At 44.1% G+C, this 27,495-nt stretch overlaps 1 protein-coding gene across 1 annotated transcript in view; it reads right to left on the reverse strand.

Annotated features, from left to right (window-relative positions):
- RSKR (ribosomal protein S6 kinase related) overlaps positions 1-27,495 on the reverse strand; it is a 60,975-nt gene that overhangs the window by 33,225 nt on the left and 255 nt on the right. The window contains exons 2-6 of the mRNA XM_073616772.1: positions 26,905-27,153; positions 23,298-23,381; positions 9,606-9,674; positions 6,483-6,552; positions 4,911-5,018 (exon numbers count right to left, since the gene is read on the reverse strand). Of these exons, the coding sequence (XP_073472873.1) occupies positions 4,911-5,018; positions 6,483-6,552; positions 9,606-9,674; positions 23,298-23,381; positions 26,905-27,153 (580 nt within the window). The remainder of the gene's footprint in view (positions 1-4,910; positions 5,019-6,482; positions 6,553-9,605; positions 9,675-23,297; positions 23,382-26,904; positions 27,154-27,495) is intronic.

Genomic DNA, 27,495 nt, shown 5'->3' on the forward strand with positions numbered 1-27,495 from the left:
ATCATTCTCAAGTGCCAAGAAGTGGCAGATTCGAAAACGCCCTAGTGGAAGTGGTCATGACTGCCAGGACCACAGCTAAGAAACTACTGAGTGAGATAGTATGTAGATTCGGGGTCCCAGAGGTGATATTGAGAGATCAGGGACCAGCCCTAACAGCAACCCTTACAAAAGAGATTTGGGCAGCACTGGGGGTTCAGTTGGCACTACACACCCCATACCACCCTCAAAGTAGCGGGAAGGTAGAAAGGATGAATGGGACACTAAAAACAGGATGTTAAAGATGGCCCAAGAGACTAACATGAGTTGGCCAGACAGTTAGCCCATTGCCCTGTTCAGTGTCAGACACACCCCCGGGGGAAACATGCCCTATCCCCTTATGAAATTTTGTTTGGTTCAGCTCCCAGACTTGGTTGTTACTTTCCACAACAGTTACAGTTGCAGTCTGATGTGTTGACTAATTATGTAACCACATTATCACGAGAATTAACCTGAATGCATGTCCAGGTGTTTTCTTCCATTCCAGATCCTGAATTAGATACAGGAACACACCAACTACTGTCTGGAGATCCTTGAGCCAAGTTATGATGGTCCATTCCAAGTTTTGCTGACCACAGCCACCTCAGTCAAGTTGGCCAGGAAGAACACCTGAATGCACGCTTATCACTGCAGGAGAGCGTGTTTTCGGGTGCTGCATATCCTTTTTCTGTTTGATCTAGGGGGGAGGGGCCCAGGAGGTGACCATCACAAAAATGATAACATAATTACGTTTTGGTGTAACTCTTCAGGTACACATGTGACCACCTTTACCTTAGATTACTGTGACATAGTACCTTGTCCGTTTGACCCTTCATGGTGATGCCATTGGTACAGTGATATCCCTGACGGTAAGGACATATATGTATGCCACACAGACAGTTACTGGGGACAGAGTTGTGGTTTCTGTGGGGGCCAGTGGGTTGGAACACAGGGCCAGACTGGGCGACCACAGAGTGCATTAGACAAAAAAAGATGAAAATAGAAAACCCCCATATCCTAACCAAAGATACCCCTGATACATACACTGACCCAGCACACAGTCAGAGGAGGAAGCGAGCAGCTCTCTCCGGAAGCTTTGATCCTCATGTATACATACATGTCATAAGGGTTACAAGGGGGGTCCCTGATGAATTTAAAGCCAGGGATCAGGTAAAAGCTGGTTTTGAGTCTTTGATCCCCATAAAAACTGTCAGCAAGAATGTAGATTGGATTAACTACATGTCATGGTTATGCAATAGAGTTTGTCGATCAACATACCTGTCTCCATGTGTTCATCTCTAGAGACCAGCTGACCCTCACCTGACTGCTTTTGTAACCTCTCCTCTAAGCATGGCCCCACCCCAGGCCCTATCAGGGAACCTTATATTAACCTGTGCACTGCAAGCCAGCAGTGCTGATCAACCACTGTGTGTTAGCCTCTGTGTGTACTTGCTGTGTTTCCTACATCTGATTCCTGTTACCGACCTTGGCTTGTACCTTACTTTCCTTGTTGTTCTAGCCTGCTGCCTCCTTCCTCTTCTCCTGTAGTCTACCGAGAGCGTGAGCTGTGAGACCCTGGGGGCCGCGACCTGGAGCCAGACTGCAGCGCAGTCCATCCTTACCATTAAAGGCTCTGGTGAACACCTGCTGGCTCTTAGACTCCGCGCCCTGGGGAATCTATGCTCTAGCTCCCAGTGGGATTTGTGTCAGTGATCCAGTAGACCTGATTCCTGAACCTCCCAGGGTTTAAGCCGCAGCAGTCAGCCGTAGGGTCCACTACCTTGCGGTGCACTTCTGATCCCAACGGTGTGCATCTGTCACCCAGCCTCTAGGTGACCTGACACTACACATATTATAACCAACAGAGATTTGTAAATTACTCTAAAGATGCCCTCCAGCGAATTGCTGACCAGTTAGCCCCCACTTCCTACATGACATTCCAGGACCGGATGGCCTTAGACATGGTGCTAGCTGGGAAAGGAGGTGTTTTGTAAAATCATAGGAAAAAACGGGAGCCTGTTGTACATACATTCCTGATAATACTGGCCCAAATGGTAAGGTTACTTTAGCTATAAAGAAATTAGAAGATCTGTCATTGGAGTTGAAGAAGAACTCAGGTATCACAGACCCATGGGACCAATCTTTTAGCTGGATGAGTGGGTGGCAGAAGGTGCTCGCCCAGATACGGGTAAGGGTATTAATAATCCTGGTTCTTTTAGCCCTGATTGTATGCTGTATTCTACCTTTCGTAAAAAGTTAATGAGCAAGGCTGTAGACAATAGCACACCTACATTTCTCCACCAAGAAGAAGAAGACCCCCTTATGATGGAAGATGACAAACCCTTCACTCCTCTACAGTCACTCCCTGTCCATAATCTCACAATCCTATAGGGTTATAGGGATAGATAGCGCCTGACTGCACCTCTCCAGCTGTATTGAGGAGGGAAGTGAACAGTTGCTGCTCAATTCTATATACAGCCTAAAAGAGTTGCTGAGGAGAAGGGCCAGGCCAAAGTGGGACCTTTAGTATTAGGGACAGAAAAGAGAAAATAGTCATTTTAGGGGGGATTGTGAAGGAATGTGGTGTAAATAATAATAATAATCTGAAAATGTCTATTTTCTTATGTGTATACATATTTTTCTCCTTACTCATTATATAAGTATACAGATTAGCTCTGTTCCTATGTTTTTCTCAAAATGGCGGGTACCCCCTACATCCCACACATCAGAAGAACGCGGAACTGAAGATAAAACCAAGGACAGCCAGACCTCGTTATGAAGATTCTCCATTTTCTTTTTCTATCTTAACCAATGAGATGTACCTATTAGACTAACATAGCAATGACGTATTTGTGTGTATAAAACATTAGCACCGCCTTGAATAAATTAGAAGTGTGAGAAGTAACGGAGCTGAGCGTGTCTCAGAGTGTTTACTTTATATGCATGCATATCAACACTTTCAAATTAGAGACAGCAGCAGATAACCTTGGGCTCGATTGGAGCTCTTAATCATTTCCATAACAACACCAACTATTGATTTGATTTTGATTTTTCATCGGTTTGCTCACTTTGCATTTTGTAAATTGATAAAAAATAAACACTTAAAACATATTTTTGAAAGCATTCTTACTTTACAGCATTTCTTCACACCTGCTCAAAACTTTTGCACAGTACTGTATATATTCATATATATGATTTCCCTGCAATTCCTGTCTTTTTGACAGCTGGATGAGTAGACAAATGGAACACAGACAGGTTGTTACCGTCTCCCACTATACCCAAACTGATCAAAAAACCTTTTGTCTGCCTTGTCCGGTTTAACATTTTCATTCATGTTTTAGAGAAAAAGAAGATGTAATTACATTTCCCAAAATAGGAGACAAAAACGTAAAGGGCTATGCTGAGAAAAAAGAAAGGGAGAAGCAGAAGGGAAGAAATGCAGGAGGTGTAATCTATGTGTCTGGGACTCATGAATACTAAATAATACAATAATATACTAAATACTAAGGCTGGGTTCACACTAGTGTGAATTGGATGTGTCTTTCGCAGCATCTAATTCACATAGCAGGAGATTGTGACCGGCTCTCTATGGAGACTGGCTCTCTCCTTTGCGTCTTTTGGTCCATTTCAGGTCCGAATTCAGCCCAAAATTCAGGCTGAAATTGGACCTGCAGCGGTGAATGGAGACGCACCGGACTCCTGCTGTCCCTCCATGCTCTAGTGTGAACCCAGCCTAAATAATAATACTAAATACTAAATAACACTAAATACTAAATAATACAAAAAACCCAGAGGTCAAAACAAGTCAATTGTTTCAGCCCAGGTTCACACTGAGCTGCGGGAATGAAGCCGTGCGAGTTCAACCCATATGTCAGTCCCCATTTTGGCCACAATTTCAATTTGTAAATCGCAGCCTGAAATCGCAAAAAAGTAGTACAGAAATGACTTTTTGAAATCGATTTGGCATCTCAAGAAATTAGGACGGTGTGATTGACGGCAATTGCCGCCGATTTGACATGTCAAATCGCATGTCAAAACGCTCCAGTGTGAACCAGGGCTCACATACAACCACGAGTTGGCAGGCCAGCAAAGGATAATCATGATCAAGCCTACTAATCTTTAGAGTTTGGCAAATACTTCATTCTTAATTAAGAATTCCTTGCCTGTGTGAGATTATTTAACATCTAAGGCCCCTTTCACACTGGGGCGGTGGGGGCGTCGGCGGTACAACAGCGCTATTTTTAGCGCTGCTGTACCGTCGTTCTTGCAGCGGTATTCGGCCGCTAGCGGTGCGGTTTTAACCCCCGCTGGCGGGCGAAAAAGGGTTAAAATCCCTCGTACAGCGCGGCTATAGCCGCGGCATTGCCGCGGTATAGCCGCGCTGTCCCATTGATTTCAATGGGCAGGAGCGGTGAAGGAGCGGTGAATACACCGCTCCTTCACCGCTCCAAAAAAGCGGTTTGCAGGACTTTTTTCACCGTCCTGCCTGCGCACCGATTCAGTGTGAAAGCCCTCGGGCTTTCACACTGAACAAACAGCGGAGGCTGTTTAGGGGCGGTTTGCAGGCGGTATTTTTAGCACAATACCGCCTGCAAACCGCCCCAGTGTGAAAGGGGTCTTAAGGTGTTGCCAGATTTTTCTACTTGTCAAAAGACAGTAAAGGTTGTTACACTGGATTGAATGCCCAGACCCATATAGAGAAAAAAAATTAAAAAATTTAATTGAAGAGAGGTTATAAAAAAAAAAAAAAGGGATGGGAAAAAAGTAGAGAAGGGACAGAAATGGGACATGTGAGCCAACAGTTACCATGAGTCTGATTATATTCATATGTATTTTTATGTGTGTTGATATCAGAACAGTGTCAGTGCACAGTGACCACAGTCTATTGATCTTACCCAACACTGATACCAGTTCTGCTGCAAATAACCGGACTGTGCCTTCTTCGGTTTGCTTGATAGACATCCATAAGGAATGGAGATCTCCGTATCTGCAGTAATTACACACTGCAGTAAACAAAGGAAAGCACATTAAAACAGATCAGAAATTTTTATCACTGGAATGTTATCTAGGGCTCCCAGTATATCCAGTTTTTGAAAATGTTTTTAAATCGCATCCAATTCTAAGTCTGGCTAACTGTTGAAGTGGCATTAAACCCAAAACCAAAAATGTAATATATTGCAGCTTACCAATCATTAGATGTTGTGGCTGCATTTGTTTTCTTTTTTTTTCCCTCTGTTTTCACCTAATGATCTGACCAGTAACACACCTCCTGTATTAGCGTGCCCCCGCTCTGAAAGGAGGAGCACAGGGGGCACAGCAGACAGCAGCATTGTTAATCTGGGGGGGGGAGGGGGGGTTAGAAGTACTATCAAATTTAAATACATTTAAGGGGTTATACCGCGCTAGAGCGTGCAATAAACATATACAGCAGAAACAAAAACTATCAACATATATTGAGTCCACACATAAAAGATTCCACAGTGTGAAAGGGAGTAATTCCAATGAGGTGATGAACTCCAGGTCACTTCCACCATCACCAAGGAGATGGGGGTATCTTGAATAGAAATAAAACAAAATAACAACAGACTTACTGGCTGAATCATCAGATGAAAATAAAGGAAAAAAGCCTGGCCATGGACAGATTGAAATTTGGCTGGATCAGCAGAACTTAACTGAATTCTGTTCAGTGTGCAGCCACACCCATTCAACAGAAGTCGTTTGTTTGATCAACTTCTGTCCAGAGAGAATATTAGAAACGTTTTGTCGATCAGAGTCTGCAACTACTGATCAGTGTATTCTGACAGCAGTGGATGAAAGAACAATTTGATTTCATAATAAAGCAGCCGCAGCCTGGGTAGAAAAGCTTGACCCCTGTCATCATGCTGCAGAGTGGAACTCTTGCTCTCTGACACTTGAACATTCACTCTTGTGCATCAGACCTAAAACTTTCTAGTTAGCAGAGAACATGAGCTTTGCTGATTGCTAATCTATAGGTCTGGAGGTGTATCAAACCTCCGCAAAAAGACCACTGCTCCCCCACTGAGAGCAAGGGTTTGACTCTGCAGCCTGCTGGTAGAGTTCAGGCTTATCTACTCAGGCTGTGTCTGCTTTAGAAATAATACAAACTGTAAGACAGTTTGGATTCAACTAGAATGTATTTAGCCAATTTAAATGGGTACAATTGGGCTTTAATGATATCTGATGATTTACAAAGTTTAAACACTTTTGATTTTATTATCTAAACCTTTTCTCTGCACCTGATTAGCTTTTTACCTCTTCCTCCAGCAGATTGAAGTGTTATAAAAAGAACTTTTATTGGACCTGTGGGTATGGTAGCACTTCCTATTGTTTTAAAATACACAATTCTATAACAGATTTTATGTATTTGTGGCCACTAAGTGGATTTTCTATTATTTGCTAATTGATTTGGGTATCAGTATGTGGTAGTGTGAGTTAGGGCGACTTACTGATAAATAGGTGACGTTGTCCTTGCCAGCTCTCTCCCAGGCATTGAATAAATGGATGTTTCAATTGTCGCTGTTAGAAAAGGTAGGCACTTGTCATATATATATATATCAGTAACTTGTATAACCAGTATAGTTTCAATGTAAGCTGTTTTCAGTTTTAAGTAACATCAGGTCATGTGTATCGGGGTGGTGGAAGATTTTAAAGGATGTAAATAGCAATGTACATGAATTAGTACACCTAAAACTGGTCTGTGAGCAAAAAAAAGGCTTAAAGTGATTGTAAAGTCTCAAGGTTTTTCACCTTAACGCATTCTTTGCTGCAGCTGCCCCCCAGAGCGCCTCTTTTTCCACCTGAGCCCATCCGATACAGAGATGTGCATGAGCCCAGCGGCCCCAACCGCTGTCTCTGTCCTCATTGGACAGATTGATAGCCGCAGGAGCCATTGGCTCCCCCTGCTGTCAATCAAATCCAGTGACACAGTAGCAGGGCCGAGTCCTGCTGTCCGTGTCAATGGACGCAACAGCGGGACTGGGGAGCGAGCCCGCACGGGTGCCCCCATGGAAAGCGGCTTTCCGTGGGGGCACCCAAAAAAGGGGTGGAGCCAAGAGCACTGGTGGGGCACCCAGAAGAGGAGGAACGGGGCTGCTATGTGCAAAACCCTTGCACAGAGCAGGTTAGTATAGGGATGTTTGTTATTTATATTTAAAAAAAAGTGAACCTTTACAACCCCTTTAATTGTGGCACCACCCTGGTAGCAATTTAATTCTAAGATTACTTATGCAGAGTGGTACACTACATTTAGGAATATAACAATCATATGGACCCCATAACAATATGTTTAAAATGCATGTAGGCGGGGTCTAAGTTGAGATTTTTTAGGAAGGAAGGAATCACCCACAGACAGTATAAGCTGCACTGATATATTCTGTACTGATATTGAGCAGGTTTATTAGTACAACTGTTACACAAGTTCTTAGCATGGTTATACAATGGTCCAATGAATAAACAGTCCCAATGGAGGGTGGATTCAGTGCCAGGGGGAAGTGTTCCCTTTTAGTAGACGTGAGGCATAATTTTCAGCAGCCTGCACTGGCTCCGTGCTTCTGCACCAATTACTGGAGTGTATAAAGTGATGAGGGAGCCTTTCCCTAACTATCCCTGCTTGACTGGAACCTCGCCCAGCGCTGAGTGCTATCCTTCACAAGCAAGTTCCTGTCTCTCACCAGCCACTCACTTAAAGCGTGGCAATTTTTTTTGCCGCTAGGTTGTAGGTTCTCGTATTTATAAGGTTCCTTGACCAAAATGGCCACCAAAGTCTTGCGAGACACTTGCTTAGGAGAGTGCTGGTGCATGCAGCATTCAGGTCTCACACAAATACCCAGTGGCAAAGCTTAGTTCTACCAATGAGACCACCTACAATAAACCAATAGCCCAGTGACAAAGGATAGGACTGTCAGACACCACACTGGCACCAGTATTGGCTGGAACATACCCCAGAATACACAGGATGGGACTGGCAGATATCCCAAGAAAAGGGGGTAGATTGCACAGCCTCCAGGGCTAGCAACCCTACAGTATCTCACAATACCTCAGTCATGACTGATGGATGCCCCAGTAGCATGTGGCAAATTACAGTGGAAAGAGTTTTAATTGGAAGGAACCAGTGACAGTCTACCTGAAACTTGCCCACAATCTTGTCCCAGCACATCTACCACATTCAGAGTCCAGGTGCAGCACATCACTCCTGAGTCAGCCATCTTTTCACTTTTTAAAGCGGATCTTCACTGCCTCTGAGCACCACAAACCAAAAACACTATTTAATTCATTTTTAATATTCAAAGTAAACTCTCATATCCATCCAGATCTCTTTGCTATATTTTGTTTAGAAATCACTTTGTCAAACAACCCCCCTAGCATTTCTGCCCGTGGCCATCTTGATTAAGGGCAAATAATTAATGTAGCATTTACTTCCTGGAATCCATCTGTCTTAGCTCAGGCATGCATGCAGGAGAGTGTGCTTAGCTGAGAAAACCCTCCTCCTCTTCTCACTTCCTGAATACTCCTGGGTTACTTAAAAAGTAACCAAGTTGTTGACCCTATCCCCTAGGCAAGAAACCAGGAAGTAACTAAAGAAATGTAAAAAAAAAAAAAAAAAGTGTAAAACAGGTAATTATGATATACTTTCCTATCTATTTACTAATGCTATCAGCATGAGGAATACAAATAATCAATGTTGATTTAGAGAGTGAAGTTCCACTTTAATCAGTGTGTCTTGATCATCAGTATTGAGCATCCTCTTATAATACACTGAATGGACAAGAACTAGCTCAGGCAGTCTTAAAGAGAAGCTACAGTCTCCCCACCAAAAATGAAAAGTCAGCAGCTACAAACACTATAGCTGCTGACTTTTAATATAAGGACACTCACCTGTTCAGGGATCCCATGATGTCCTCACCCAAGACAATTCTTCATTGGGCTTCAGGTCCAGGCACCAACATCCTAATTAAAGGAAAAACGGCTTCCCACTGTGCATGCCGCACTGCTCTTTGTGAATGGTCCTGAAGTCTTCTGGGACCTGTGATATGTCTCAAAAGGCTACGGGCAAAGAGGAGGGTGAACTTCCGCTCAGATGGCCTAGGTGATCCAGGCAGAAGTGGGAGTGGGCACCTGTCAAAATCAGGTACCCGCGCCTCCCCAAAAAAAGTGCCAGTTGTTAAAGTTGGAGGAGGCAAACAAGTGGGCAAGAGGCAAACAAGTGGAAATTCCCCTTTTCAGCAAAGCTCCGCTTTAATGAGTGGAAACAGACAGGTCACTTCCTGGGCAATGCCCCCAAAGTGATGTACAGACAAAACTTATTTGCTAAAAAAGTTTTTGAGATTGAGAGTTTTGGATGTTGGATTTAACATCATTTTCTGTTTCAGTGGCAATGGTCACAGGACAAATAGTAAAAATGTGGTGGGGGGGGGATGGAAGAGGATTTTAACTAAAAAAAAAAATAAGCATCAGCACAAGGGACACATCCCACTGACTGTGTGTTATGTCCCTTGTGCTGATTGTTCCTTTTATTATTTTGGCTGCACCTATAAAAGGGTTAAAGCTTTTCTACAAAACATCAGCCTTACCTGAATTCTGACCTCTTCCTTACATTGTTTTAGTGTGTTACGCCGCAGAACTTCTCCTTTGGGTAATACCTACGGAGCAAATATATAAATATAGGTAAACGTAAAGTGGCATATTGGTCAAATCAGGTGTCCAAATACATGACATATATTCAGGGGGAATTCATAAAAGGTTTGTAGATACCCTTTGGAATTCCATTGGTGCTTACGGCTAATTCATTTAGCTTTATGTCAATACTGGACACTCCTTCCTCAGTGCACTACCTCCCTCCCCAGCCACTGCACCCATATCACACTGACAGGTGCATGGTCAAGTTTCATAGCAGAGGTGGGCAAAGCCTAATGCAGAACTGAGAGACTACTTCCACATCAGGTTCATCTGGCTGTCAATTGGCAGGACATAGCAGTAGGTGGATCCATAACCACAATTCAGTCCAACATTAGCAAAAACATGAGGGTTTACAACCCCTTTAAGGACCGAGCCTCTTTTTTATACTTGTTGTTTACAAATCTTTTTTTTTTTTTTGCTAGAAAATTAATGGCGACAAACTTTTACCCTTAAAAATCTCCATAGGCGATGTTTAAAAATTTCTACAGGATACCAGTTTTGAGCTACAGAGGAGGTCTAGGGCTAGAATTATTGCTCTCACTCTAACAATCGCGGCGATAACTTACATGTGTGGTTTGAACACTGTTTTTATACGCGTTCGCTTCTGCGCGCAAGCTCGTCGGGACAGGCCGCTTTTAAAAAAAAATATTTTTTTTTCTTATTTATTTTACTTTTCATTTTTTATTTTGACACTGTCTTTTTTAAAAAAAAAATGTCGGGTCACTTTTATTCTTATTACAAGGAATGTAAATATCCCTTGTAATAGAAAAAAAGCATGACAGGACCTTTTAAATATGAGATCTGGGGACAAAAAGACCTAAAATGCAATAAAAAAATTCTCCTGTAAGAGCTATGGGCGGAAGTGGCGTTTGAGGTCGCTTCCACCCTCCCATGCTATGGAGCTGAGCGGGGGCCATCTTCCCCTCAGTCGGCAGCCAGGCATCCATGGGAGAGGACGCGATCATCTCCGCCGCTACCGGAGCTACTGGAGCACGGTGGGAGGTGGGTGGGCACCTCTCCCGTCGACGCTAAAAGTGATCTTGTGGCAAATCCACCGCGGAGACCACTTTTATCTGAAAGAGAAACGCACGGCGTTCACGAAAATACTGGGGTCATGGCAGCTAGCTGCTGCCATAACCCCCGGTATTTAGCGTCAAAGTGCTGACGTACAGGTATGTCGTTTTGCATGAAGTGGTTAAGAAACTGTGACTATCAAATATGGGGGGAAGTTGGGACTTTGTATGAGGCAGAGACTTGGCGGGGACTCGTGCCTCCATCCCTGTCAATACGATAAAGGGGAGAAGTCGGGACTTTAAATGAAGCGCGCAGTCGATAGTAAACGGTCAAAAAAGAGATATTATTGTATAAAACATGATAAATATTCCATACAGATAGGTACATGGGTCACAAAAATTCATCATTTATTACATATATTTATATTATATCGGTATTACACATTGCATGTACAAGGGTTAGTGGTTCATTTGTGAATGTACAAGGGTTAGTGGTTCATTTGTATGTACAAGGGTTAGTGGTTCATTTGTATGTACAAGGGTTAGTGGTTCATTTGTTTTTTACAAGCATTTTTTACAAGCATTTGACCCTAAAATTTATTATATGTTTTATTTTCAGTTAACATTGTCGCTCCTGAAGAGTGGATATGAATACTCCACGAAACGCGTAGAGCTTCTGTATACACAATGTGTAGTACCTATGTAACTTAGATATATTTATTACAAATGTACCACTAACCCTTGTACATGCAATGTGTAATACCGATATAATATAAATATATGTAATAAATTATGAATTTTTGTGACCCATGTACCTATCTGTATGGAATATTTATCATGTTTTATACAATAATATCTCTTTTTTGACCCTTCACTATCGAAAGCGCGCTTCATTTAAAGTCCCGCCTTCTCCCCTTTATCGCAGAAACTGTGACTATGACCCCAAAAGATTCTTAAAGAATTACTGCCAATTTGCAGATTAGGGAACTGGCGGTAATTAAGACCAGCTGTGAGCTGGTGTACAGAGGTATGCCAGTGTTTGGAGTGGGGTATATCTGTGAGGTATGGTGAGAACTACCTGAATTTGTCGTCCCTGTTGGTAATGTTACCAAAACTAGCAAAAATGTTTGCCTGTATTAGGTGCAGGTAGTTACATCTGGTTAATCTGGTTGAAAAAAGACAAGCTTATCCAGTTCAACCAACAGAGAGAAAAAATTAACACACACACAAATCGAAAACCTCAATATTCACTATCCAATACCCAAAGTTGATCCAGAGGAAGGCAAAAAAAACCCCTGGTAAAGCATGATCCAATTTCCTCCAGTGGGGAAAAAAATCCTTCCTGATCCCCCAAAAGGCAGTTGGATATCCCCTGGATCAACTGTAGTTGTTTGGCTCCCTTAAAAAGTGGGAGGCACATATACAAGCTGTTGTAATTCCTACACCGTTCACCTGATTTGGATGTAAATACCGTCTGATTTGGATGTAAATACCCTCAAATTAAAGCTGAAAGTCTGCAGTTAAAGCACATCTTGTTCATTTCATTTCAAATCTATTGTGGTGGTGTATAGAGACAAAAAGATTAGAATTGTGTCGATGTCCCAATATTTATGGACCTGACTGTAGACCACTTATGTATTTATACATGATGATTATATATTAATCTCCTCTTCTCAAGAGAGAATAAATGCAGTTCAGCTAATTTTTCCTCATAGCCGAGTTCCTGCATGCCTCTTATCAGTTTGGTTTCCCTTCTCTGCGCTTTCTCCAGTTCCCTGATATCCTTTTTATGAACTGGGGTCCAAACCAGGGGCGGACTGACAACTCATGGGGCCCCCGGGCAATAGGAGATCCTGGGGCCCCCTGTCCCCGCTCATGTGTTCCCACCCACACTCAAGCCACACCCACACAAATCCCCACCTACATTTTGCACTGCCCACACTACATGCGTTCGTCACAGAATTACATTAAAGAAAGTGCAACAACGGTACCTTTCTAAAATTAAAGTGATTGTAAAGGCTCGTTTTTTGTTTTTTTTTAAATAACAAACATATCATACTTACCTTCACTGTGCAGCTCGTTTCGCACAGAGTGGCCCCGAACCTCGACATCTGGGGGTGGCTCTCGCGGCTCCTCCCCACATCAGATAACTCCCTAGGAGAAGCGCTCTCCCGGGGGGGGGGGGGTTACCTTGCAGGTGGGCTCCCGTGTCCAGCATTTGCGTCTATAGACACATGTTTACATACATGTGCTCATCCTACATAAAGCTTTTCATATAAAGCATGTGCGGGGATCATGGGGGTGCTTTACATTTTTTTTTTAATTATTTTTCTTAACTTTATATAATTTTCACTGATCACCAATGTAAGGAACATTCTTCTCACTGATCACCAATGTAAGGAACATTCTTCCCACTGATCACCAATGTAAGGAACATTCTTCTCACTGATCACCAATGTAAGGAACATTCTTCTCACTGATCACCAATGTAAGGAACATTCTTCTCACTGATCACCAATGTAAGGAACATTCTTCTCACTGATCACCAATGTAAGGAACATTCTTCTCACTGATCACCAATGTAAGGAACATTCTTCTCACTGATCACCAATGTAAGGAACATTCTTCTCACTGATCACCAATGTAAGGAGCATTCTTCTCACTGATCACCAATGTAAGGAGCATTCTTCTCACTGATCACCAGTGTAAGGAACATTCTTCTCACTGATCACCAGTGTAAGGAACATTCTTCTCACTGATCACCAATGTAAGGAACATTCTTCTCACTGATCACCAATGTAAGGAACATTCTTCCCACTGATCACCAATGTAAGGAACATTCTTCCCACTGATCACCAATGTAAGGAACATTCTTCTCACTGATCACCAATGTAAGGAACATTCTTCCCACTCAGGGGCGGACTGACCATTCGGTCACTCGGTCGCCGACCGAGGGCCCGGCGTCAGGAGGGGCCCCATGAGCGGCTCAGTCAGCAGCGGAAAAAAGCCGCCCGCCGCACCGCACGAAAACCCCGTCCTCCCGGATTAATTCCGCTCCCAGCACCGCGGCCAGCCCCCTGCCGAGCAGACCTCGGCTTAGGCTGAGAGAGGCTCTGTCAGCAGGGAGGGGCGGGGCAGGGAGCTCCACTGACGCTCTGACCCTGCCCTGCCCCGCCCCTCCTCATGTAGTCTGAGTCTCTTCCTAAATAGAGCGTCTCTCCTGCACTTGTGAGAGCTCCGCTCTGGACCACAAAGATCACCGCCCCTACCGACGGAAGCCCCGCCCCCTACCGACGGAAGCCCCGCCCCCTACCGACAGAAGCCCCGCCCCCTACCAGCAAAAGCTCCGCCCCCTACCGACGAAAGCTCCGCCCCTGGACCTCTGAGAGCGGGAGGTGAGCCCGACTGGTCAGGTAGGTCCTTCTGCCTACATTATATACACGGCCTGTAGACCCCTTTTTTCCCTAAACCATCCCTGTAAATGTTGTTTACCCCCCTGTATAGCTGTGCATTGCTGAAAGTTTAAATTTTAAAACTGGCTACCTGGTCATCTCCTGTAGTCGCATCCCCAGTCTCTGGTTATCTCCTGTAGTTGCATTCGCAGTCTCTGGTTATCTCCTGTAGTCGCATTCGCAGTCTGGTCATTTCCTGTAGTCGCATTTGCAGTCTGGTCATTTCCTGTAGTCGCATTTGCAGTCTGGTCATTTCCTGTAGTCGCATTTGCAGTCTGGTCATTTCCTGTAGTCGCATTTGCAGTCTGGTTATTTCCTGTAGTCGCATTCGCAGTCTGGTCATTTCCCGTAGTCGCATTCGCAGTCTCTGGTTATCTCCTGTAGTCGCATTTGCAGTCTGGTCATTTCCTGTAGTCGCATTTGCAGTCTGGTTATTTCCTGTAGTCGCATTCGCAGTCTGGTCATTTCCCGTAGTCGCATTCGCAGTCTCTGGTTATCTCCTGTAGTCGCATTCGCAGTCTGATCATTTCCTGTAGTCGCATTCGCAGTCTGGTCAGTTCCTGTAGTCGCATTCGCAGTCTGGTCATTTCCCGTAGTCGCATTCGCAGTCTGGTCAGTTCCTGTAGTCGCATTTGCAGTCTGGTCATTTCCCGTAGTCGCATTCGCAGTCTGGTCATTTCCCGTAGTCGCATTCGCAGTCTCTGGTTATCTCCTGTAGTCGCATTCGCAGTCTGGTCATTTCCTGTAGTCGCATTCGCAGTCTGGTCATTTCCTGTAGTCGCATTTGCAGTCTGGTCATTTCCTGTAGTCGCATTTGCAGTCTGGTCATTTCCTGTAGTCGCATTTGCAGTCTGGTCATTTCCTGTAGTCGCATTCGCAGTCTGGTCATTTCCTGTAGTCGCATTTGCAGTCTGGTCATTTCCTGTAGTCGCATTTGCAGTCTGGTCATTTCCTGTAGTCGCATTCACAGTCTGGTCATTTCCTGTAGTCGCATTCGCAGTCTGGTTATTTCCTGTAGTCGCATTCGCAGTCTGGTCATTTCCCGTAGTCGCATTCGCAGTCTCTGGTTATCTCCTGTAGTCGCATTCGCAGTCTGATCATTTCCTGTAGTCGCATTCGCAGTCTGGTCATTTCCTGTAGTCGCATTCGCAGTCTGGTCATTTCCTGTAGTCGCATTCGCAGTCTGGTCATTTCCTGTAGTCGCATTTGCAGTCTCTGGTTATCTCCTGTAGTCGCATCCCCAGTCTCTGGTTATTTCCTGTAGTCGCATTCGCAGTCTGGTTATTTCCTGTAGTCGCATTCGCAGTCTCTGGTTATCTCCTGTAGTCGCATCCCCAGTCTCTGGTTATTTCCTGTAGTCGCATTCGCAGTCTTGTTATTTCCTGTAGTCGCATTCGCAGTCTCTGGTTATTTCCTGTAGTCGCATCCCCAGTCTCTGGTCATCTCCTGTAGTCCCATTTGCAGTCTCTGGTCATCTCCTGTTGTCGCATCCCCAGTCTCTGGTTATTTCCTGTAGTCGCATTCGCAGTCTGGTTATCCCCTGTAGTCGCATCCCCAGTCTCTGGTCATCTCCTGTAGTCGCATTTGCAGTCTCTGGTTATTTCCTGTAGTCGCATTTGCAGTCTCTGGTTATCTCCTGTAGTCGCATCCCCAGTCTCTGGTTATTTCCTTTAGTCACATTCGCAGTCTGGTTATTTCCTGTAGTCGCATTCGCAGTCTCTGGTTATCTCCTGTAGTCGCATCCCCAGTCTCTGGTCATCTCCTGCAGTCGCATTCGCAGTCTCTGGTTATCTCCTGTAGTCGCATTCGCAGTCTCTGGTTATCTCCTGTAGTCGCATCCCCAGTCTCTGGTCATTTCCTGTAGTCGCATTCGCAGTCTGGTCATTTCCTGTAGTCGCATTCGCAGTCTGGTTATTTCCTGTAGTCGCATCCCCAGCCTCTGGTTATTTCCTGTAGTCGCATTCGCAGTCTGGTCATTTCCCGTAGTCGCATTCGCAGTCTCTGGTTATCTCCTGTAGTCGCATTCACAGTCTGGTCATTTCCCGTAGTCGCATTCGCAGTCTCTGGTTATCTCCTGTAGTCGCATTCGCAGTCTCTGGTTATTTCCTGTAGTCGCATCCCCAGTCTCTGGTTATTTCCTGTAGTCGCATTCGCAGTCTGGTTATTTCCTGTAGTCGCATTCGCAGTCTCTGGTTATCTCCTGTAGTCGCATTCGCAGTCTGGTTATTTCCTGTAGTCGCATTCGCAGTCTCTGTTTATTTCCTGTAGTCGCATCCCCAGTCTCTGGTCATCTCCTGTAGTCGCATTCGCAGTCTCTGGTTATCTCCTGTAGTTGCATTCGCAGTCTGGTTATTTCCTGTAGTCGCATTCGCAGTCTCTGGTTATCTCCTGTAGTCGCATCCTCAGTCTCTGGTTATTTCCTGTAGTCGCATTCGCAGTCTTTGGTCATCTCCTGTAGTCATTTATGATATCTATGGTTATGAATATTTCTTGAATCCATATTGAGCACTATATTTGATTGGCTGTTTGCTTCTGCTTAGGCCTGGCAAACATGCACAATCGCACATGATGATGACTTCATCATCATGTGCGTGATTGTGATTGTGCGTGTGTGCCAAGCAGAAGCAGCCAATCAAATATAGTGCTCAATATGGATTAAATAAATAGTGGTGGTCAGTGGTGTAATGTTCCTTACATTGGTGATCAGTGAGAAGAATGTTCCTTACATTGGTGATCAGTGAGAAGAATGTTCCTTACATTGGTGATCAGTGGGAAGAATGTTCCTTACATTGGTGATCAGTGAGAAGAATGTTCCTTACATTGGTGATCAGTGAGAAGAATGTTCCTTACATTGGTGATCAGTGAGAAGAATGTTCCTTACATTGGTGATCAGTGAGAAGAATGTTCCTTACATTGGTGATCAGTGGGAAGAATGTTCCTTACATTGGTGATCAGTGAGAAGAATGTTCCTTACATTGGTGATCAGTGAGAAGAATGTTCCTTACATTGGTGATCAGTGGGAAGAATGTTCCTTACATTGGTGATCAGTGGGAAGAATGTTCCTTACATTGGTGATCAGTGAGCAGAATGTTCCTTACATTGGTGATCAGTGAGAAGAATGTTCCTTACATTGGTGATCAGTGAGAAGAATGTTCCTTACATTGGTGGTCAGTGAGAAGAATGTTTCTATACATTGGTGATCAGTGGGAAGAATGTTCCTTACATTGGTGATCAGTGAGAAGAATGTTCCTTACATTGGTGATCAGTGGGAAGAATGTTCCTTACATTGGTGATCAGTGGGAAGAATGTTCCTTACATTGGTGATCAGTGAGAAGAATGTTCCTTACATTGGTGATCAGTGAGAAGAATGTTCCTTACACTGGTGATCAGTGAGAAGAATGTTCCTTACACTGGTGATCAGTGAGAAGAATGCTCCTTACATTGGTGATCAGTGAGAAGAATGCTCCTTACATTGGTGATCAGTGAGAAGAATGTTCCTTACATTGGTGATCAGTGAGAAGAATGTTCCTTACATTGGTGATCAGTGAGAAGAATGTTCCTTACATTGGTGATCAGTGAGAAGAATGTTCCTTACATTGGTGATCAGTGAGAAGAATGTTCCTTACATTGGTGATCAGTGAGAAGAATGTTCCTTACATTGGTGATCAGTGGGAAGAATGTTCCTTACATTGGTGATCAGTGAGAAGAATGTTCCTTACATTGGTGATCAGTGAAAATTATATAAAGTTAAGAAAAATAATTAAAAAAAAAATGTAAAGCACCCCCATGATCCCCGCACATGCTTTATATGAAAAGCTTTATGTAGGATGAGCACATGTATGTAAACATGTGTCTATAGACGCAAATGCTGGACACGGGAGCCCACCTGCAAGGTAACCCCCCCCCCCCCCCGGGAGAGCGCTTCTCCTAGGGAGTTATCTGATGTGGGGAGGAGCCGCGAGAGGCACCCCCAGATGTCGAGGTTCGGGGCCACTCTGTGCGAAACGAGCTGCACAGTGAAGGTAAGTATGATATGTTTGTTATTTAAAAAAAAACAAAAAACGAGCCTTTACAATCACTTTAATTTTAGAAAGGTACCGTTGTTGCACTTTCTTTAATGTAATTCTGTGACGAACGCATGTAGTGTGGGCAGTGCAAAATGTAGGTGGGGATTTGTGTGGGTGTGGCTTGAGTGTGGGTGGGAACACATGAGCGGGGACAGGGGGCCCCAGGATCTCCTATTGCCCGGGGGCCCCATGAGTTGTCAGTCCGCCCCTGTTCCCACTGATCACCAATGTATAGAAACATTCTTCTCACTGACCACCAATGTAAGGAACATTCTTCTCACTGATCACCAATGTAAGGAACATTCTTCTCACTGATCACCAATGTAAGGAACATTCTGCTCACTGATCACCAATGTAAGGAACATTCTTCCCACTGATCACCAATGTAAGGAACATTCTTCCCACTGATCACCAATGTAAGGAACATTCTTCTCACTGATCACCAATGTAAGGAACATTCTTCTCACTGATCACCAATGTAAGGAACATTCTTCTCACTGATCACCAATGTAAGGAACATTCTTCTCACTGATCACCAATGTAAGGAACATTCTTCTCACTGATCACCAATGTAAGGAACATTCTTCTCACTGATCACCAATGTAAGGAACATTCTTCCCACTGATCACCAATGTAAGGAACATTCTTCTCACTGATCACCAATGTAAGGAACATTCTTCTCACTGATCACCAATGTAAGGAACATTACACCACTGACCACCACTATTTATTTAATCCATATTGAGCACTATATTTGATTGGCTGCTTCTGCTTGGCACACACGCACAATCACAATCACGCACATGATGATGAAGTCATCATCATGTGCGATTGTGCATGTTTGCCAGGCCTAAGCAGAAGCAAACAGCCAATCAAATATAGTGCTCAATATGGATTCAAGAAATATTCATAACCATAGATATCATAAATGACTACAGGAGATGACCAAAGACTGCGAATGCGACTACAGGAAATAACCAGAGACTGAGGATGCGACTACAGGAGATAACCAGAGACTGCGAATGCGACTACAGGAAATAACCAGACTGCGAATGCAACTACAGGAGATAACCAGAGACTGCGAATGCGACTACAGGAGATGACCAGAGACTGGGGATGCGACTACAGGAAATAAACAGAGACTGCGAATGCGACTACAGGAAATAACCAGACTGCGAATGCGACTACAGGAGATAACCAGAGACTGCGAATGCGACTACAGGAAATAACCAGACTGCGAATGCGACTACAGGAAATAACCAGAGACTGGGGATGCGACTACAGGAAATAACCAGAGACTGCGAATGCGACTACAGGAGATAACCAGAGACTGCGAATGCGACTACGGGAAATGACCAGACTGTGAATGCGACTACAGGAGATAACCAGAGACTGCGAATGCGACTACGGGAAATGACCAGACTGCGAATGCGACTACAGGAAATAACCAGAGGCTGGGGATGCGACTACAGGAAATAACCAGACTGCGAATGCGACTACAGGAAATGACCAGACTGCGAATGCGACTACAGGAAATGACCAGAGACTGGGGATGCGACTACAGGAGATAACCAGAGACTGCGAATGCGACTACAGGAGATAACCAGAGACTGCGAATGCGACTGCAGGAGATGACCAGAGACTGGGGATGCGACTACAGGAGATAACCAGAGACTGCGAATGCGACTACAGGAAATAACCAGACTGCGAATGTGACTAAAGGAAATAACCAGAGACTGGGGATGCGACTACAGGAGATAACCAGAGACTGCAAATGCGACTACAGGAAATAACCAGAGACTGCAAATGCGACTACAGGAGATGACCAGAGACTGGGGATGCGACTACAGGGGATAACCAGACTGCGAATGCGACTACAGGAAATAACCAGAGACTGGGGATGCGACAACAGGAGATGACCAGAGACTGCAAATGGGACTACAGGAGATGACCAGAGACTGGGGATGCGACTACAGGAAATAACCAGAGACTGCGAATGCGACTACAGGAAATAACCAGAGACTGGGGATGCGACTACAGGAGATAACCAGAGACTGCGAATGCGACTACAGGAAATAACCAGACTGCGAATGCGACTACAGGAAATAACCAGAGACTGGGGATGCGACTACAGGAGATAACCAGAGACTGCAAATGCGACTACAGGAAATGACCAGACTGCGAATGCGACTACAGGAAATGACCAGACTGCGAATGCGACTACAGGAAATGACCAGACTGCGAATGCGACTACAGGAGATACCCAGAGACTGCGAATGCGACTACAGGAAATGACCAGACTGCGAATGCGACTACAGGAAATAACCAGAGACTGGGGATGCGACTGCAGGAAATGACCAGACTGGGGATGCGACTACAGGAAATGACCAGACTGCGAATGCGACTACAGGAGATAACCAGAGACTGCGAATGCGACTACGGGAAATGACCAGACTGTGAATGCGACTACAGGAGATAACCAGAGACTGCGAATGCGACTACGGGAAATGACCAGAGGCTGGGGATGCGACTACAGGAAATGACCAGACTGCGAATGCGACTACAGGAAATAACCAGAGACTGGGGATGCGACTACAGGAAATAACCAGACTGCGAATGCGACTACAGGAAATGACCAGACTGCGAATGCGACTACAGGAAATGACCAGACTGTGAATGCGACTACAGGAGATAACCAGAGACTGCGAATGCGACTACGGGAAATGACCAGACTGCGAATGCGACTACGGGAAATGACCAGACTGCAAATGCGACTACAGGAACTGACCAGACTGCGAATGCGACTACAGGAACTGACCAGACTGCGAATGCGACTACAGGAAATGACCAGACTGCGAATGCGACTACAGGAAATGACCAGACTGCGAATGCGACTACAGGAGATAACCAGAGACTGCGAATGCGACTACGGGAAATGACCAGACTGCGAATGCGACTACGGGAAATGACCAGACTGCAAATGCGACTACAGGAACTGACCAGACTGCAAATGCGACTACGGGAAATGACCAGACTGCGAATGCGACTACAGGAACTGACCAGACTGCGAATGCGACTACAGGAAATGATCAGACTGCGAATGCGACTACAGGAGATAACCAGAGACTGCGAATGCGACTACGGGAAATGACCAGACTGCGAATGCGACTACAGGAAATAACCAGACTGCGAATGCGACTACAGGAAATGACCAGACTGTGAATGCGACTACAGGAAATGACCAGACTGCAAATGCGACTACAGGAAATGACCAGACTGCAAATGCGACTACAGGAAATGACCAGACTGCGAATGCGACTACAGGAAATGACCAGACTGCAAATGCGACTACAGGAAATGACCAGACTGCAAATGCGACTACAGGAAATGACCAGACTGCAAATGCGACTACAGGAAATGACCAGACTGCGAATGCGACTACAGGAAATGACCAGACTGCGAATGCGACTACAGGAGATAACCAGAGACTGCGAATGCGACTACGGGAAATGACCAGACTGCGAATGCGACTACGGGAAATGACCAGACTGCAAATGCGACTACAGGAACTGACCAGACTGCGAATGCGACTACGGGAAATGACCAGACTGCGAATGCGACTACAGGAACTGACCAGACTGCGAATGCGACTACAGGAAATGATCAGACTGCGAATGCGACTACAGGAGATAACCAGAGACTGCGAATGCGACTACGGGAAATGACCAGACTGCGAATGCGACTACAGGAAATAACCAGACTGCAAATGCGACTACAGGAAATGACCAGACTGCAAATGCGACTACAGGAGATAACCAGAGACTGCGAATGCGACTACGGGAAATGACCAGACTGCGAATGCGACTACAGGAAATAACCAGACTGCAAATGCGACTACAGGAAATGACCAGACTGCAAATGCGACTACAGGAAATGACCAGACTGCAAATGCGACTACAGGAAATGACCAGACTGCAAATGCGACTACAGGAAATGACCAGACTGCGAATGCGACTACAGGAGATAACCAGAGACTGCGAATGCAACTACAGGAGATAACCAGAGACTGGGGATGCGACTACAGGAGATGACCAGGTAGCCAGTTTTAAAATTTAAACTTTCAGCAATGCACAGCTATACAGGGGGGTAAACAACATTTACAGGGATGGTTTAGGGAAAAAAGGGGTCTACAGGCCGTGTATATAATGTAGGCAGAAGGACCTACCTGACCAGTCGGGCTCACCTCCCGCTCTCAGAGGTCCAGGGGCGGAGCTTTCGTCGGTAGGGGGCGGAGCTTTTGCTGGTAGGGGGCGGGGCTTCTGTCGGTAGGGGGCGGGGCTTCCGTCGGTAGGGGGCGGGGCTTCCGTCGGTAGGGGCGGTGATCTTTGTGGTCCAGAGCGGAGCTCTCACAAGTGCAGGAGAGACGCTCTATTTAGGAAGAGACTCAGACTACATGAGGAGGGGCGGGGCAGGGCAGGGTCAGAGCGTCAGTGGAGCTCCCTGCCCCGCCCCTCCCTGCTGACAGAGCCTCTCTCAGCCTAAGCCGAGGTCTGCTCGGCAGGGGGCTGGCCGCGGTGCTGGGAGCGGAATTAATCCGGGAGGACGGGGTTTTCGTGCGGTGCGGCGGGCGGCTTTTTTCCGCTGCTGACTGAGCCGCTCATGGGGCCCCTCCTGACGCCGGGCCCTCGGTCGGCGACCGAGTGACCGAATGGTCAGTCCGCCCCTGGTCCAAACTGAACTGTATATTCCAGATGAGCTATTACTAATTATTTGTACAGGAGCAAAATGATGTGTGTGTGTCTCTCTCTCTGTAGTTCATACCTCTCTTATTACAAGAAAGGATTTTTTTTTTGCTCACTTTGTAAACTGCAGCTTGGCACTGCATGCTATTGATCTACCAGAACACCCAGATCCTTCTCCACCATTGATTCCCCCAGTTCTAAATAAAATTTACTACAAAAAAGGGCCACTAAGACTTTAGTGATTTGCCCTGCTTATGTTTTTTTTTCTCAGGGCCGACTCTGGCAGTTCAGAGGAATTATGAATCTTCTAACCTTTAAAGCAAAGATCTTCTGTTCCGTGCAGTTTAAGACCTTCAGTACTGGACCAATAGATCCTTTAGCAACATGTCCTAGAATCTATGGAAGATACATTAATAATGTTAGGCCAACATTAGATGAATAGATCCCTCTTTGAGATTGCTGAGACATCTATTTTTTCATTGCTTGTCAACTCACCACAACCATTTCTCCAAAGTCTGCTAAGTGGGATTTTGGTTTTACAGAAATTTGCTAACACACTGGAAAATATCTACGTGGTACTGAGTACCTCTGACAAATTCCACCTGAGGCATGTGTGGCCAGACCTCCCTCAAAGCCGAAGTTTGACAATTGCTTTTTTTTCTGCACAGCTTTAGTCACATTACTTACCAGTTGTGCCAGGACCCGCCCCCTTCTTCCTCTTCCTCCATTGAGAAAGTTCTTTCATTGCTTTCACTACCTATCTCTGAATGGAGGAAAGGATCCTGTGGATTATCAGTCTTTCCCCCATTCAGAAATCATGTACAGGCAGTGTAATCAATAAAATAATTTGTCTCAATGGAAGGAGAGATTCACTGGTGCAACTTCTTCAAAGCAACTCAGCCAAAGTCCAAGGCTTTAAACCATCGCAGCGCTGGAAGTTCAGAGACGGGAAGAGCATGGGGCATCCCTGCAGTGAAGATTTTTACATGGTCCAACTGCCTGCATAATGCTTCTTTACAGGTAATTGTTGTGACTAAAGCTGTACAGAAAAAAAAAGATAATTAAGCTAAACTTCAGCTTTAGTGTTATGCTATACATTGGGGTTAATTGACTAAATTCATATAAACTGTACATTCTGCAAGGATATTTATACTTTGCAATTTATTTCCCTTAGTTTACTGAATGAGGTGCAGCTCTGCTTACCTCCACCATCCAATCATGTGTCAGCTAACATACTGGATTTTTTTTTTTTACTTTTCGCTGCACATGATTGGTATTCTTTGAAAGAAAATATTCCCTTACACAGTGAAAAATTCTTTGCAAAGTGAGCAGCCTATTTGACTTCGGCAAATCAACCCCATTGTTTACTGGTGCAGAGGACTATTAAAAATTACTCCTGAAATTTTTGTACCCTTGTCAATAAAAAGAGTTTAAAAAAAATACTCCTGAAAAAATAGTAGATAGGCTATACAAGTATTTCCACCATTCCTGAAATCCAGGTTTTGTTTAAAGTAAATCAGACATATCCTATGAAGGACTCTAATAGATGTGGGCCGGATTGCCATTTTTGTGGGCACTATAACAGTTCAAAAGCAGACCAGGTGATTAATAGCAACTTGATTTATAATAGCAAACATAATACTACATGTATTGGTGTTTTTTCTAAATTTACTTTACTGTTATTATTCTGCAGTACTGAAAACACTTTAAAAGCAAACTTTTATATACACTGTACTTGTAGCTTAGTAGGTGAATGTTATAACTGAAGAGAAGCAACAAGCAATAGGCTTTTTACAATTCAAGTTGGAGAAGACACATTGGCATTATATTGATTATTTTCATGCTGAGCATTTTATACAGTTGTGCTCAAAAATTTGCATACCCTCGCAGAAATTGTGACATTACTATTGAAAATATGACTGATCATGTCAAAACAAAGAACTCTCTTATTTAAGGATAGTGATCATATGAAGCCATTTTTTTAGCACATAGTTTTTTGGCTCCTTTTTAAATTATAATGATAACAAAAAATCACCCAAATGGCCCCGATCAAAAGTTTGCATAACCTGGAGTGTTTGGCCTTGGCAATTAGTGTCTGTGTATAAAATTGTCAATGAGTTTGTTAGCTTTCACGAGAATGCACTGAGCAGACTAGATACTGAGCCACGGGGAGCAGAAAAGAACAGCCAAAAGGCCTGTGTAAACAAGGTAATGGAACTTTAAAAAGATGGAAAAGGATATTAAAAAATATCCAAAGTCCTAAATTTGCCAGTTAGTACTGTTTAATTCCTTATCAGGTGGAAAATTCGGGGATCTCTTGATACCAAGCCAAGGTCAGTTAGACCAAGAAACATTGCAGCCACAAGTGCCAGAGGAATTGTTCGTTGTGGTTGTTATTAAGGAGCACAATACAATGATATTTGAACAAAGATGATCTGCATGGTCTAGTTGCCAGAAAGAAGCCTTTACTGAACCAATGCCACAAAAAAAAACAGTTACAATATGCCAGACAACACACTTGACATGCCTCACCAAGCTTTTTTGTGGCATTGGCGCAAGTAAAGGCTTCTTTCTGGCAACTCAACCATGCAGATCATTTTTGTTCAAGTACATGTACAGCAGCAGGGTGGCCCTTAAGCACAAAATCACATACCTGTACGTGATCATCTTCTTCGGCTGTGGGGTGCCGCCGGAGCCCTGCTCCCATTGTGATTGGACACAGCGGGAGCCAATCAGCAGGTCTGGCGGATGCAATGTCCACCAGGAACCTGGTGATCGTTCGCAGAGAGGCAGAACGGTGGTCTGCCTATGTAAACAAGGCAGACCACCGTTCTGTCAGGGAGGAAAATGGAGATCTCTGTTTTCCTTTAGTCAAAGCACTCCCCCTACAGTTAGAAAGCACACATAGGGAACACATTTAACCCTTTGATTGCTCCTGATGTTAACCCCTTCCCTGCCAGTGTCATTTTTACAGTGACAGTGCATTTTTTTTTAGCACTGATCACTGTATTGGTGTCACTGGTCCCCAAAAAGTGTCATTTAGTATCAGATTTGTCTGCTGCAATGTCACAGTCCCACTAAAAATCGCTGATTTCCACCAAATCTATCCCATAGATTGTAGTCACTATAACTTTTGCGCAAAGCAAACAATATACACTTATTGGGATTTTTTTACCAAAAATATGTAGCAGAATACATATTGGCCTAAATTTATGAAGAAATTAGTTTTTTTACATTTTTTTTATTGGATATGTTTTATAGCAGAAAGTAAAAAATTCAAAATTGTCGGCCTTTTTTTGTTTATAGCGCAAAAAGTAAAAAACCCAGAGGTGATCAAATACCAACAAAAGAAAGCTCTATTTGTGGGAAAAAAGGACATCAATTTTATTTCGGTACAGTGTCGCACGACCGCGCAATTGTCAGTTAAAGCAACACACTGCAATATCGCAAAAAATGGCCTGGTCAGGAAGGGGGTAAAACCTACATGTGCATTCACGTGCAAGCTAGCAAACTCATTGAAAATTTATACACAGAAACCAATTGCAATTTAAAAAGCCAAAGATGTGGGAAATTTTAACATTTTAACCTGTGTGTGTCACCTTGTATGTCTGTACCAAGGCCAAACATTCCAGGGTAAGTAAACTTTTGATCAGGGCCATCTGGGTGATTTCTGTTATCATTATAAATTGAAAAGAAGCCACACAACTATGTGATAATAAATGACTCCATATGATCACTATCCCTAAATAAAAGAGTTTTCTGGCATGATCAGTCATATATTTAATATTAATGCCAAAATTTTACGATTTCTGCCAGGGTATGCAGACTTTTGAGCACAGCTGTACCACATACTATCTATACGATAGCTCTTATTCTTCATACCACATCACATTGCATCATTGCACTTTTACTACAAGACCTTTAACTCTGGCTGCACAGCTGGTGACCACACTGGAAATTCAGGCAAGAATAAGGATACGAAATGTGGGAGAGGTCGCTCTGTCACTTTTGTTTCTGGAAGGCTAGTCTGATGTGATGTCTTAAACCTGTCCTTTATTGTTCGGCCAGTTGCCCACAGCTGACCAAAACGTGGTGTTGCCAAGCTGTCCCCACTCAACAGTCCTTTCCAAGAAGGAACCCAAAGGTTGGGTGACACAGAAGTGCAGCCCTAAAAGAAGAAGAATCTTAACTTTAAAAAAGGAGGATTATCCAAATAAAAAAATCTTAAAAATACTTAAAAGATACACAATTCAGTAAATCAATTCAAACACCCCCAGGAAAATGATGAAATATTTTGAAACCAAAATAGATACTTTAATACACTGTAAAGGAGTATGAAACAAAATAATATATACTCTCTGAAAAGTTTATTACACTGTCCTGCATTTCAGTATCATATTTGCCTTGATAAAAGGGTGACACCTTAAATGTAATCAACCTTGATAGACAGTATCCACTTCTCCATCAACTTAATTGTGACAAAAATATACACCATTTATAAAATAATGAG

Source organism: Aquarana catesbeiana, linkage group LG02 (assembly GCF_042186555.1).
Source record: "Aquarana catesbeiana isolate 2022-GZ linkage group LG02, ASM4218655v1, whole genome shotgun sequence".
In the NCBI taxonomy this organism is placed as follows: domain Eukaryota; kingdom Metazoa; phylum Chordata; class Amphibia; order Anura; family Ranidae; genus Aquarana; species Aquarana catesbeiana.